General features: G+C 47.8%; 6 protein-coding genes across 8 annotated transcripts; 2 read left to right on the top strand and 4 right to left on the bottom strand.

The window, feature by feature from the left end:
• Nucleotides 1-6: 6 nt before the first annotated feature.
• Nucleotides 7-1673, bottom strand: LOC128254397 (CAAX prenyl protease 1 homolog). 2 transcript variants are annotated; one of them, XM_052983476.1, is made up of 3 exons: nt 1541-1673; nt 1334-1449; nt 7-1272 (listed from the first exon to the last, which is right to left on the bottom strand). In XM_052983476.1, exons 2-3 carry the CDS (start codon nt 1442-1444, stop codon nt 7-9), a joined length of 1377 nt encoding a protein of 458 aa, XP_052839436.1. In that variant the 5' UTR covers nt 1445-1449; nt 1541-1673. The 2 variants fall into 2 exon arrangements, with proteins under 2 accessions (XP_052839436.1, XP_052839435.1); XM_052983475.1 differs by lacking the exon at nt 1541-1673 and having other exon boundaries at nt 1334-1475.
• Nucleotides 1569-3010, bottom strand: LOC128254399 (CAAX prenyl protease 1 homolog). The gene is made up of 2 exons (XM_052983479.1): nt 2871-3010; nt 1569-2810 (listed from the first exon to the last, which is right to left on the bottom strand). Exons 1-2 carry the CDS (start codon nt 2970-2972, stop codon nt 1569-1571), a joined length of 1344 nt encoding a protein of 447 aa, XP_052839439.1. The 5' UTR covers nt 2973-3010.
• A 118-nt stretch (nt 3011-3128) lies between these two features.
• LOC128254398 (CAAX prenyl protease 1 homolog) lies at nt 3129-4778 on the bottom strand. The gene is made up of 2 exons (XM_052983477.1): nt 4641-4778; nt 3129-4485 (listed from the first exon to the last, which is right to left on the bottom strand). The coding sequence occupies exons 1-2, from the start codon at nt 4731-4733 to the stop codon at nt 3223-3225; spliced, it is 1356 nt and encodes a 451-aa protein (XP_052839437.1). The 5' UTR covers nt 4734-4778; the 3' UTR covers nt 3129-3222.
• An 87-nt stretch (nt 4779-4865) lies between these two features.
• Nucleotides 4866-6514, top strand: LOC128254396 (probable asparagine--tRNA ligase, mitochondrial). The gene is made up of 3 exons (XM_052983474.1): nt 4866-5022; nt 5084-5291; nt 5356-6514. The coding sequence occupies exons 1-3, from the start codon at nt 4933-4935 to the stop codon at nt 6438-6440; spliced, it is 1383 nt and encodes a 460-aa protein (XP_052839434.1). The 5' UTR covers nt 4866-4932; the 3' UTR covers nt 6441-6514.
• A 9-nt stretch (nt 6515-6523) lies between these two features.
• LOC128254400 (nuclear inhibitor of protein phosphatase 1) lies at nt 6524-8151 on the bottom strand. The gene is given in 6 exon segments (XM_052983480.1): nt 6524-6753; nt 6824-7274; nt 7276-7416; nt 7470-7684; nt 7743-7957; nt 8019-8151. Coding segments are annotated over 6 exon segments (1173 nt in total). The 5' UTR covers nt 8048-8151; the 3' UTR covers nt 6524-6631.
• Nucleotides 8152-8602: 451 nt separating this feature from the next.
• On the top strand, nt 8603-10764 carry LOC128253658 (inositol polyphosphate 5-phosphatase K). 2 transcript variants are annotated; one of them, XM_052982251.1, is made up of 3 exons: nt 8603-9659; nt 10065-10334; nt 10409-10764. In XM_052982251.1, the coding sequence occupies exons 1-3, from the start codon at nt 8916-8918 to the stop codon at nt 10436-10438; spliced, it is 1044 nt and encodes a 347-aa protein (XP_052838211.1). In that variant the 5' UTR covers nt 8603-8915; the 3' UTR covers nt 10439-10764. The 2 variants fall into 2 exon arrangements, with proteins under 2 accessions (XP_052838211.1, XP_052838210.1); XM_052982250.1 differs by having other exon boundaries at nt 10065-10764.
• The last annotated feature ends 70 nt before the right edge of the window (nt 10765-10834 follow it).

The raw sequence follows: 10834 nt of genomic DNA, 5'->3' as shown, positions 1-10834 counted from the left end.
GTACTACTACGATTGGTAGGGCCCACCTCGCATGGCCTTGGCATCCAACTTCTGCTGGTAGGCCAGTCTCTGGAGGATCGTGGGATGCGTGTGATGCCAGCGGGCGTAGCAGTTGTCGTAGACCGGGAAGCTCATGTGATCGGCATAGATCTTGACCAGGGCCAATCTCAGTTGGATGGAGTAGCCCATGCGATGGGCGAAGCTATCGGCGGCATACTCAAAGCGTCGCAAATTCCACAGCATCAGGACGTTGGCCAGCGTGAGATATGGAGTGAGGGTAAACCGGAGGACGATGATGAATCCCACGATGATGGGACACAGGCCGGGTGCGAACCCCACCGCCATGTACAGCTGCGGGCAGTGGAAGAACAGGCCAAAGAGTCCCATGGTCAGGAAAAAGTGCAGCTTCATGATGATGGTAGCCTTGTAGAAATGTCCATGCTTCCAGTGACCCAGCTCGTGGCACACCACGCCCGCCACCTGAGTGTTGGTCAGTCCCCTGCCCACTTCATACGGCTGAAGCTCACTGACATCCATTCCCTTGTTCAGCAGCAGGGTATCGAAGATAACAATCCTCTTCAAACAGCAGCTGCCATAGAAGTAGGCATTGCTATACTGCATGGTCCGGGTCCTGATGATGAACACACGCTTCATGGGGAATCCAACCATGTCGCAGACCCGCTTCACCTCCGCATACAGAGCAGTGCCTTCCGGCAGAACTACCTGACGTCCAATGCACGGAATGCAGCAGTAGGGCAGCAAGAAGACCAGCATTAGGGTGAACAGGGCCCAGAAGAGCCAGAACCACAGGAAGAAATAGTAGCCGACAAAAGTCACGCTGAACACAATGGCCGCGGCCAGCGGGAGCAGCACCAACTGGCTGAGCAGGATGGCCAGGAGGCCGATGCAGCAGTACAAGTACCACGGAAACTTCCCCGACATCCCATAGCGCAGCTCCAGCAGACACTTGTCGTAGATCAGCACGGGCAGAAACCTCAGACATATGTAGATGGTCAGGTAGAAGACGAAAGTCAGGCTAATCCAGATCTCCGCTGAGGTCACCGATGCCAGGCTCTTGGTGGCCAGGCTCCAGAGGAAGGGATAGAAGCCCAAAGCCAACTCACACAGCGAGAGGATCAGATCAATTAGGTACTTCCAGAGCTGCAGTTCCGTTTTGTGCAGTTCGTAGATCCTGGCCCGGTGGTAAATCTCCGGCGGAATGATTCCTCTCAGCTCCTCCGGCACCATAATCGAGTTCAGACACACCAGTTGCTGGGGATAGACAATGGGCAATGGGGATTAGAGATCAGTGATCGAGAAAAAGCCAACTTACCTGTCTCTTGGTGAGTATCATCTCCCAGATCCGGTCAACCAACACAATCAGACATAGCACCACCAGTATTATAACAGGGTCTACCTTGGGCCAAGTATCGTAGAATGCCATCAAAACTTATCATATTCCCCCAACAAACAACAACAATTGTTGTAAGAGATATATCTATTAATACCGAATAGTCCGGATAACTCAATCAAAACCTACTGTGTTTTCAGAAAAAAAAAGCGAAAGTCTAACGTCGAAGTTCCTCCAGATGAGCCAAACGATCCAGCATGGTGGGATGCGTGTGGTTCCAGCTGGAGTAGCAGAAGTCGGAGACGGGGAAGGCCAGGTTGTCCGCATAGAGCTTGAGCAGCGCCTGGCCGAGATCTCCGGCGTATCCGAGTTGGTAGGCGAATCTATCTGCCTGATACTCGAAGCAGCGCGTCATGGACAGAATGCTGAAGTTGGCCAGCGTCATGTAAGGCGTCATCACGAAGCCAAAAATGATCAGGCATCCCACGACGATGGGCTGCAAGCCGGGAGCAAAACCCACTGCCTGGTAGATGGGTCCATGGGGGAAAAGGACCGCGAAGAGTAGTATCGTCAGTATAAGATGAACTTGGAATGCCATGATTGCCTTGTAGAAGTGGCCATGCCGCCAGTGGCCCAGTTCGTGGGCCACCACAGCCGTCACCTGCGAGTCCGTCAGTCCTTTGCCCATTTCCTCAGGAGACAGCTCCGCAAGATCTCTTTTCCCTCTATTCAGCAGCAGGGTGTCAAATATGACAATCCTCTTCAGGCAGCAACAGCCGTAGAAAAAGGCATTGCTGCCCGTATTGGGATCGTGCACCCGGATGATGTATACCTGGCGCATGGGAAAGCCCACCTGCCGCGTCAGCTGCTCCAGTTGGGTGCGCAGGTTTGAGCTCTCCAGCGGCACACGCTTGCCCATAAGGGGATCGATCAAACAAGGAATCAGCAGGAGGATGAAGAATGTCAGGATCAGAGTTTGACCGTACAGACCGAGAGGAGCATATGGTCCCAGGGACAGAAACATGAACACCAAGGCCACCACCACCACGATGGTAAAAGCAGTTCCCACGATCAGGTCAAAGACAAAGTGGCAGATGCGCATGAGCCACGATGGTTTGGCCCTGGACTGCACACTCGTGATGCACATTTTCTCGTAGATCATGGCCGGAACCATCTTGAGCCAAAGGTAGAAGCTCAGCAGGAGCACGAAGATCACGGAGACGCAAGCCTCGTGCTCCATCCACTTGGCCATGGCGCACTGGCCGGCCACTCCGTACAGCCAGGCGTAGAAGCCCAAGTACAGCTCCAGGACGCCCATTATAACCGCAGTGACCAGGGTGTTGACAATGGTAAACCAGCCCTTGTGGATCTTGTAGACCCGCATCTTGTCGTACAGCTCCTGCGGCAAATATGGACTGATCACAGTCGGAACTTTGTGCGCTTTGTAGGCCACGTTGATCTGGAAAACAAATTATTAGTATTATACCAACAGCAATTTCAAGATCTCTTCATCAATTACCTCCCGTAGCAGCAGATAAATGGCCCATAAATTGTCCAGCACTAAGAAAGCTATGATTATGTAAAGTATTGCTTTTGGATCATCCCAGAAGTACGCAGTCATGTTGGGTTACTCTGATTATAGCTAAACATTTTAGGCATATTTTTTTTTTAAATTTTGAAGCTACGTTTGAAAATCATTTTGGGCTGGGTTCTGATTGATGGATTTTAAACTACCGGTTTACATGTTTCGTTACTTCCCTTTTTGCAAAGTATGGAATATTTTCTTTGGGGTTGGTCCCCTTACTTTATTTTTTTGTACGTTAAAACAAAGGGAACAGTATAAACTTTGGTCTTGTGTGATGTGAGCGGTCTTAGTTCAGCTTCTTGTCTTCCTTCAGCTCCTTGAGGCGATTTAGTCGCTGGAGCAGGGTGGGATGCGAATGGTTCCAGGTGGAGTACAACCAGTCGTAAACGGGAAAGCCCAGGTTGTCCACATTCAGTTTGATGAGGGCCTGACCCAACTGCTCAGCAAAGCCCAGCTTGAAAGCAAACTCATCGGCCTGGTACTCGAATCGGCGCGACAGAATGGTCATGGCGAAGTTCATGAGGGCGTTGTACGGAGCCAGGACGTAGGTGAATACAATCAGCAAGCCCACAAGAATGGGACGAGTGCCGGCCTGGAACCCCATGGCCTCATAGAATGGTGGGTACTTGAAGACATTGCCAAAGACGAGGAACATTAGGAAGAGATGCACCTGCATGATAATAATGTTCTTGGTGACGTGGCCCAGTTTCCAGTGGCCCAGCTCGTGGCCCAAAACGGCCAGAACCTCCTCGTCGGTGCAGCCTTTTCCCTTTTCGTCGTCGGAGAGCTCTGAGTCGTTGGATTTACCTTTGTTCAGCAGCAACGTGTCGAAGAGCACAATTCTCTTTGAGTTCCAGAGGCCATAGAAGTAGGCGTTGCTGTGGGAGGATCGCTTGGATCCCTCCACCACGAACAGCTTAGTGAGCGGGAATTTGAGCGAGGCGGCCAGATCCTCGATGGACTGTCTCAGAGCACCCTTCTCCAGCGGCGTGTACTTGTCGAACAGCGGTGCAATGAAAATCGGATACAATGTGAGTAGGACCAGTGAGATAACGCCAGTGAAGATCCACAACCAGATGAAGAAATTGTCGCCGCCACGCTGAACAATGAAGATAATGGCCGCCGTGATGGGAATCATGAGCACCTGGGTGACCAGGAAGCCCTTGAGCTGATCCCAGGCGAAAAAACGCGCCGTTTGCTTGTTGAAGCCGTGCGTCTCCTCCAGCACGAATATCTTGTAGATCTTAAAGGGCAGACCCTTAAACGTGCCCAGCACATTCGAGATCAGCACAAAGACACAGCTGACGATGATCTCGTTCTTGGAGTCCCACTGCAGGTGCTCCACTACCTCCACGGACAACTGCCACAGCACAGCGATCAGTCCGATGTACAGCTCCAGGCAGAGCAAGCCCACGTCCATGACCACCGCCTTGAAGATGCCGAAGTTCTCCTGGTCCAGCCCATATTTCCTTGCCTTGTGGAACGTCTCCTCGCCCATGTGTGACGTCAGCTCGGCCGGCACCTTTAGTGCAGTGCGGTACACTTTCACCTGGTGGAGAGGGGGGGAAAGGGATCATATAAAACGGGCATCGCGTATTGCCAATTAACATTTGCGACTCTAAATTTATCACTTTGCATTGATAAAATTCCTTGCGAATTGTCGCTATCTCGCTTACACACCAGCCGGCATACGGAAAAACTCACCTGTCGCAGCGATATGTAAATCTCCAGGGCATTTTCGATAATAACCAGAAACAAAATGCTAAGCAGCACGGTGTCTGCGTCCAATGAAGACATATTTAAATGCTATTTCATTAAAAACTAATAAAACTGGAATTTTACAAGCGCCAGTGACGAATTGTGGGTGTAGTGTGACCGTTGCCTGGTCGTTAAAATATATCAAAAGCGAAATCGATTTTGTTATCGATTTTTTGGTGATGGGAGTTCTGATGGATGTGACAGTGTCGACTACCAAAGAATCCAAATAAAAGAAAGGATGTTGTTTTTAAGGCGATTTTACAGCAAAACTGGTCGTATAGCCCATATTTCGAAATCCCACAAGCCAGGTGACTCTTTAAGCATCCAGGTAAACCATTTATTTTTTTGTGTTGATAGCAACCCCATTCAAAACATTGCATTCGTTAAAGGGCTGGATCAAGAATGTTCGCCGGCTGAAGAATAACACATTTCTGGACGTGAATGATGGATCTACGAGCAGTAGGTTTCAGGTGGTGGTGCCCAGGACTCCGGAAAACCAGCATTTATCTCCAGGCAGCGTCATTTCGGCAGTGGGTCAAATCCAGGTGGCTCCAAATGGCAGCTTTGAGTTGCATGCACAACGCGTGGAAATGTTGGGTAACTCATTAGATCTAACCAAAAGAATTTGGTATCCTTTAAAGCAATATAATAAATTGTTCAGCTGACGGACACCTGCAGGGGGGCTATCCCTTTAGCCCCAAACAGCACCATCCACCGGAATATGTCCGTGAGCACCTGCATCTGCGTTCCCGCGTTGATTTCATAGCCGCCCAGATGAGGCTAAGACACAAGGCCCAAAAGGCCATCCATGATTACATGGATGAGCTGGATTTCGTGCAGATCAATACTCCCCTACTGACCACCAATGATTGCGAGGGAGCTGGAGAAGTGTTTCGGGTTCAGCCGGACTCTGAAGCCCTACTGAAACAGATGTCCAGATCGGGAGTTCCCGTGGAACAGAGCTACTTCGACAGCAAGGTCTTCCTCAGCGTCTCCGGACAGCTGCACCTGGAGGCCATGTCCTATGGTCTGGGCAACACGTATACCCTCTCTCCGGCCTTTAGAGCGGAAAACTCGAAGTCTCCATTGCATTTAGCTGAGTTCTACATGTTCGAAGCAGAACTGGCCCATTTGGAGGAACTGGAGAAGTTGGCTGGGTTCATTGAAGCAATGCTCAAGTCCGTGACAAATCGCTTGCTGGAAATAAGCTCTGAGGATGTGCATTTTTGTCAGAGGAACTCCAATTCCAGCTCAGATCTGCCTTGGTTGCAAGTACCGTGGCAGATAATGAGCTACGATCAAGCCCTGCAAGTGCTGCAGGACAATAAGGATAGATTAAAGACATCAATAAACCAGAGCGAAGGTTTCTCCAAGGATCAGGAACTGTTTTTAGTCAACCACTGTGCTGCTCCCGTGTTCGTTGTGGATTGGCCCACTGAGCAAAAACCTTTCTACATGAAAGTCTCGCGCACAAATCCCGATCGGGTTCATGCATTGGACCTTCTAATGCCTGCAGTTGGAGAATTATGCGGCGGAAGTCTGCGTGAAAGTGACCCAGCAATTTTGAGCTCCCATCCGCAGCTGCCAAAGGATCTCTCTTGGTATGTTGATATGCGAAAATACGGAGGGATTGCTACTGGAGGATTTGGCATGGGGTTTGAGCGATATTTGCAACTGGTCACGGGTGTCAAGAACATCCGAGATGTGATACCCTTTCCCAGGTATCCACACAGCTGCAAGATGTGATTTGTTAAAGGTGTAAAATATTGGGGTTTATTATGTTTGTTGAAAGTGTAATAAATGTATATTACTTTAGGGTATGTGTAAAATCATTAACTTTAGGAAATATTTAAGTAAGGGATCTATATAAAATTTGTTACTTTTCTACGAACATAATAGTGGGTGGTCCTCAATCTAACCGGTTGGCCAATAAGCCTTTACAGCTGCCCCAACATGGGTTTTCGGCCTGGCCAGGCCTCCTTGGCATACTTTTTCTTCTGTGGACATAGAGCATCGCCCTCGCCACTGGAGTCATGCGGATCCTCGCCATAGCGACGCACTGAAATGATGAGAGAACGGGTAATCAGAGGAAAAAAAATCAAGGGATGGGTGGTGACCTGAACCCTTACCATTTGCATTGGCGACGGCCAGCTTTTGGGCCAATGTGGAGGTGGGCTCCACTGCCTCATCAAAGACGGGCAACACCTCGGGCGCGGGATTTGGCAGCAGCAAGCCCAACTTGGAACCAATGCTCAGCGGTGAGATGGGCTCCAGGTCGCCCTTTCCGTGCGTCTCGGCCGGCAGTCCTTGATACAGAGAGTTAGTTGGCGAGTGGGGCACCGGAGCATTGGGAGCGGGCATTTCTCTGCTTCCCTGCTGCTGCTGGTGGTGGTGCTTCATGTCCGCCAGTGTTTGCTGGAACATTTGGTGCACGTGGGCAGCACTGACACTGGACAGGCTGCTGCCCGAATGGATGCCCATGTGGTTGACATCGTATCGGGCCCTCTTGGCAGGCACCACAGTGGTTTGCACCAGGTTCCTGAAGCGTCCCACATTGGGATCCACATCTTCCGGGTTGATGAACTATCTCCTCATCATTAAACGTGACATTACGGATGCGACGACCCTGTTTCAAGGCGTTTTGCTTCCGCATATTGGTGTCATCATCGATGCCCAGCATTGAGATGCGTCGGTTGTGGGCCGTATTGTACTCCGTGAGATTCTAGAGGGCAATGGTTTAGTTAGTTGGTTTAGGATTGTGTGAACTAAACCTACATCAAGCTCGGTTTGGCTTTCGGGCAGGCCCAGCAGAGTTCCGTCGCTCGTTTCGCTGAGCGGCAGGTCCTCCATGATATTGTTGTGGTGCCCCGAGGGGCGTTCCCTGAGTATGTAGTTTCTGGTGGAGGCTCCAAAGTGAAAGGTGCTGTTGATCTGCAGCTGCGTGGGCTTGTGAGCCTCCAATCTCAGTGTGCCAATAAATGTGCCATGGGCTATAATGATAACTAATTAATTAATCTACATATAGAGATCCCGGGTTTGATCACTTACTGGAACCCAAATCAACGAGGTAGGCGATGTTGAGATGCTTATGGTACACAAATGCCGAGTGGACGCGCGAGCAGGAGGCGTGGTCTATGCAGAAGTCATTCATTTGGCTGTTTCTGCCAAATAAATAGCATCTTTTCTCATCGACCATCAGTTTTTGTACAAGTTTGTCGTCCTTCAGCACATCCAGATGCAACCCAGTGGGAGGTTTGCCGGCCCTAAAAATGGCTATTATTGCTTGTTCTTGGGGAAAATCTGCTTTTGTAACTATTAACCCACCAACTGGGGATGTCGTAGCTGTTGGCCATGCGTTTAACTTAAGTTAAGTCCCGCAGAAAACCGGCTAAAAACTAATTTGTTTATTTTTACGCAAAATCCTTGGCGAACGGCCAGTGTGTACACAAAATCAATGTGGCCAATGCGATAGTATCGACTGATTGATGACAAATGGGGTATTACTTATTTAAACAATCGGGGTATTCCCAAATCGCCTGAATCTCTGAATTGCTGAAATTCCGGAGGAATATACTGAAATTCGGTCAGCTTTTCCATACAAAATTCAACTTGCTGAAATTTCAAGTTGGGGTATTATTTAAAAAATTTGTAACCATATATGCCTACAGTTTACTTAACGGCAACGTACCTTATTATTTTTAATTTTAGGCAAGCGACAAGTGTTTTCAAAGATTGAGCAATTATTACACTTAATATTAATCTTTCCGGAAACACCATGGTATTTTTAAAAACATAAACACTTTTAAATATAAACAAAAAAAAAAAAACAGAAAAGCTTAATTTTTGGAAGCCATGAATACTATCTTATATCGATCTTTCCGTAAATAGCTGCCCGCTTTTGGTGATATATTTAAAAAGTCGCGCTACGGTCACACTGGCAAACGCAACGGACAGACAACAAAAACATAAATAACGTTAGTTGAGAATTCTAAAAATAATATAAGGAAATAAGCAGTAGTTAATCCAATTAAAGTGGCTTAATTAATTAGTGCTAAAAAAAGAGAGAGTTACATAAATGAAAGTGACGTGCGCAAGTCACTCTTTCGCCTTTATTTTTGTCAAATCCGAAAACCTGTTTTGGATGCCCGTGAACTCATCTACAGCCACCTTGTGACGTCCATAGCCACAATTATTAATCATAGATAATTAGCTGTGGGAAAAATGGTCACAACGACGGCGATTGCGGATCTTTGCATCTTCCTGCTGACCTGGAACGTGGGCACCCACTCGCCGAGGACACAGGAGCTGAGTTCGCTGTTGTCCCTGAATGGGACCACCACCTGTCCGGATAACCAGCTGCCCGATATATATGTGATCGGCTTCCAGGAGGTGAGCACCACGCAGGTGCTGAAGATCTTCCAGGACGATCCGTGGGTGCTGAAGATTGCCAGCACCCTGCAGGATCACCAGTTCGTCAAGGTGGACTCGAAGCAGCTGCAGGGCATCCTCATTACGATGTTCGCCCAGCACAAGCACATTCCGCACATGAAGAACATCGAGTCGGAGGCCACGCGCACTGGATTGGGCGGCCTGTGGGGCAACAAGGGAGCCGTAAGCATCCGGCTCTCCCTCTACGGAACCGGCGTCGTCTTCGTCTGCTCCCACCTGGCCGCACACGATGATAAGCTGAAGGAGCGCATCGAGGATTACCACCAGATAGTGGACAATCACAAGTATAGTGCCCAGGGATATCGCAGCATCTTCGACCACGACTTTGTCTTCTGGTTCGGGGATCTCAACTTCCGCCTGTCAGGCGTTATGTCCGCCTGGGATGTTCGCACGGATGTGGAGAACGCGCGTTATGCCGATCTTCTCAAGCTGGACCAGTTGAACTTGCTGCGCGAGAAGGGCAACGCTTTCAGTTTGCTGGAGGAGCAGCAGCCCGATTTTCCGCCCACTTTCAAGGTTATTCTCAAATCTTTATCTTCGTTAGATAAGTAAAATGTTTTCCTTAAATTAATTTAGCGATTTAATGCCACTTATCTAAAGTACCGATCTAATTGGCTCTCTTTGTAGTTTATAGATATCTGACACGCTCTGTTTAGATTTAAAACATCTTTATATTCTTTTAGTACAAGGTAACTTAAACTTGATAATAATTATTGCTAATAAATATTAAGGTTTTAGAAATCATTTTTGTTTATTTTAAAATCTAAGCAGCTTTAAAGCTTTCACTAGAGCAACACACGTTAGAAAAAAAAACAATTAAAAGTCCTTTCCCCCCACTAAAAGTTAGACTTTAATTATGAAATCGATTTCATTCCCCCTATCTCGAGTACCAATAAAATGTCTAATTGATTCTCCTTGCAGTTCAACGAGGGCACCAACGATTACGACTTGAAGCGACGACCCGCATGGTGTGATAGGATCCTGCATCGCGTGCAGAGCAACATTTACCCGGGCATTACCCTGAGTGCCAACCAGTTGTCTTATCAGTCCCACATGGACTACATGCTCTCTGACCACAGACCCGTATCGGCCACATTCAGCTACAAGGTGGAGGCCGCCAATCAGACCTATACCGACGAGGAACTCCATGAAATGACGCACGGAGCTGCCTCCACTCCAGCCGCTCCAAATGTTAGTTTAACCTTCGCTTTTGTTGTGCTTGTAGCTGTGTCGTTTACTCAACTTTGATTTCGCTTCTTTTGTAGTTATTTAACGCTGAACTAGAGCAATGGTAGAGCCGCCGTGATGTCACTTAATTGTAAATCTTTTAAACTTGTTGCATGCTTTAAAATATCTATCTATAGAGGAGTTGTAGTGTAATTAAAAGACTTCCTTGCAGAAGGAACCAGCGAAACGTAAATAATATCAAGTACAATGTGATGGAATCTCTGCTAATTAAGCAATAAACAAGCAATTCTCAAGTAGCTTCCAAGTATATAAAAATATACATAGTATCAGTCAATTAAGATGAGATTCTATTTATTTGTTTGTGTTAAACAAATGTATTTTTGTAGAAAAACCTGTTGATCGAATAAAGAAATCTGTTACCTCTCAAAATGAATCACTTCTTGTTTATGATTACCGATCAAATCCGAGAACACCATAGGTATAGGCAAAAGATAAGAATTTGC

This window comes from Drosophila gunungcola (genome assembly GCF_025200985.1).
Source record: "Drosophila gunungcola strain Sukarami chromosome 2R unlocalized genomic scaffold, Dgunungcola_SK_2 000004F, whole genome shotgun sequence".
NCBI classification, from domain to species: Eukaryota; Metazoa; Arthropoda; class Insecta; order Diptera; family Drosophilidae; genus Drosophila; species Drosophila gunungcola.
This window is presented reverse-complemented; position numbering and strand designations above follow the sequence as displayed.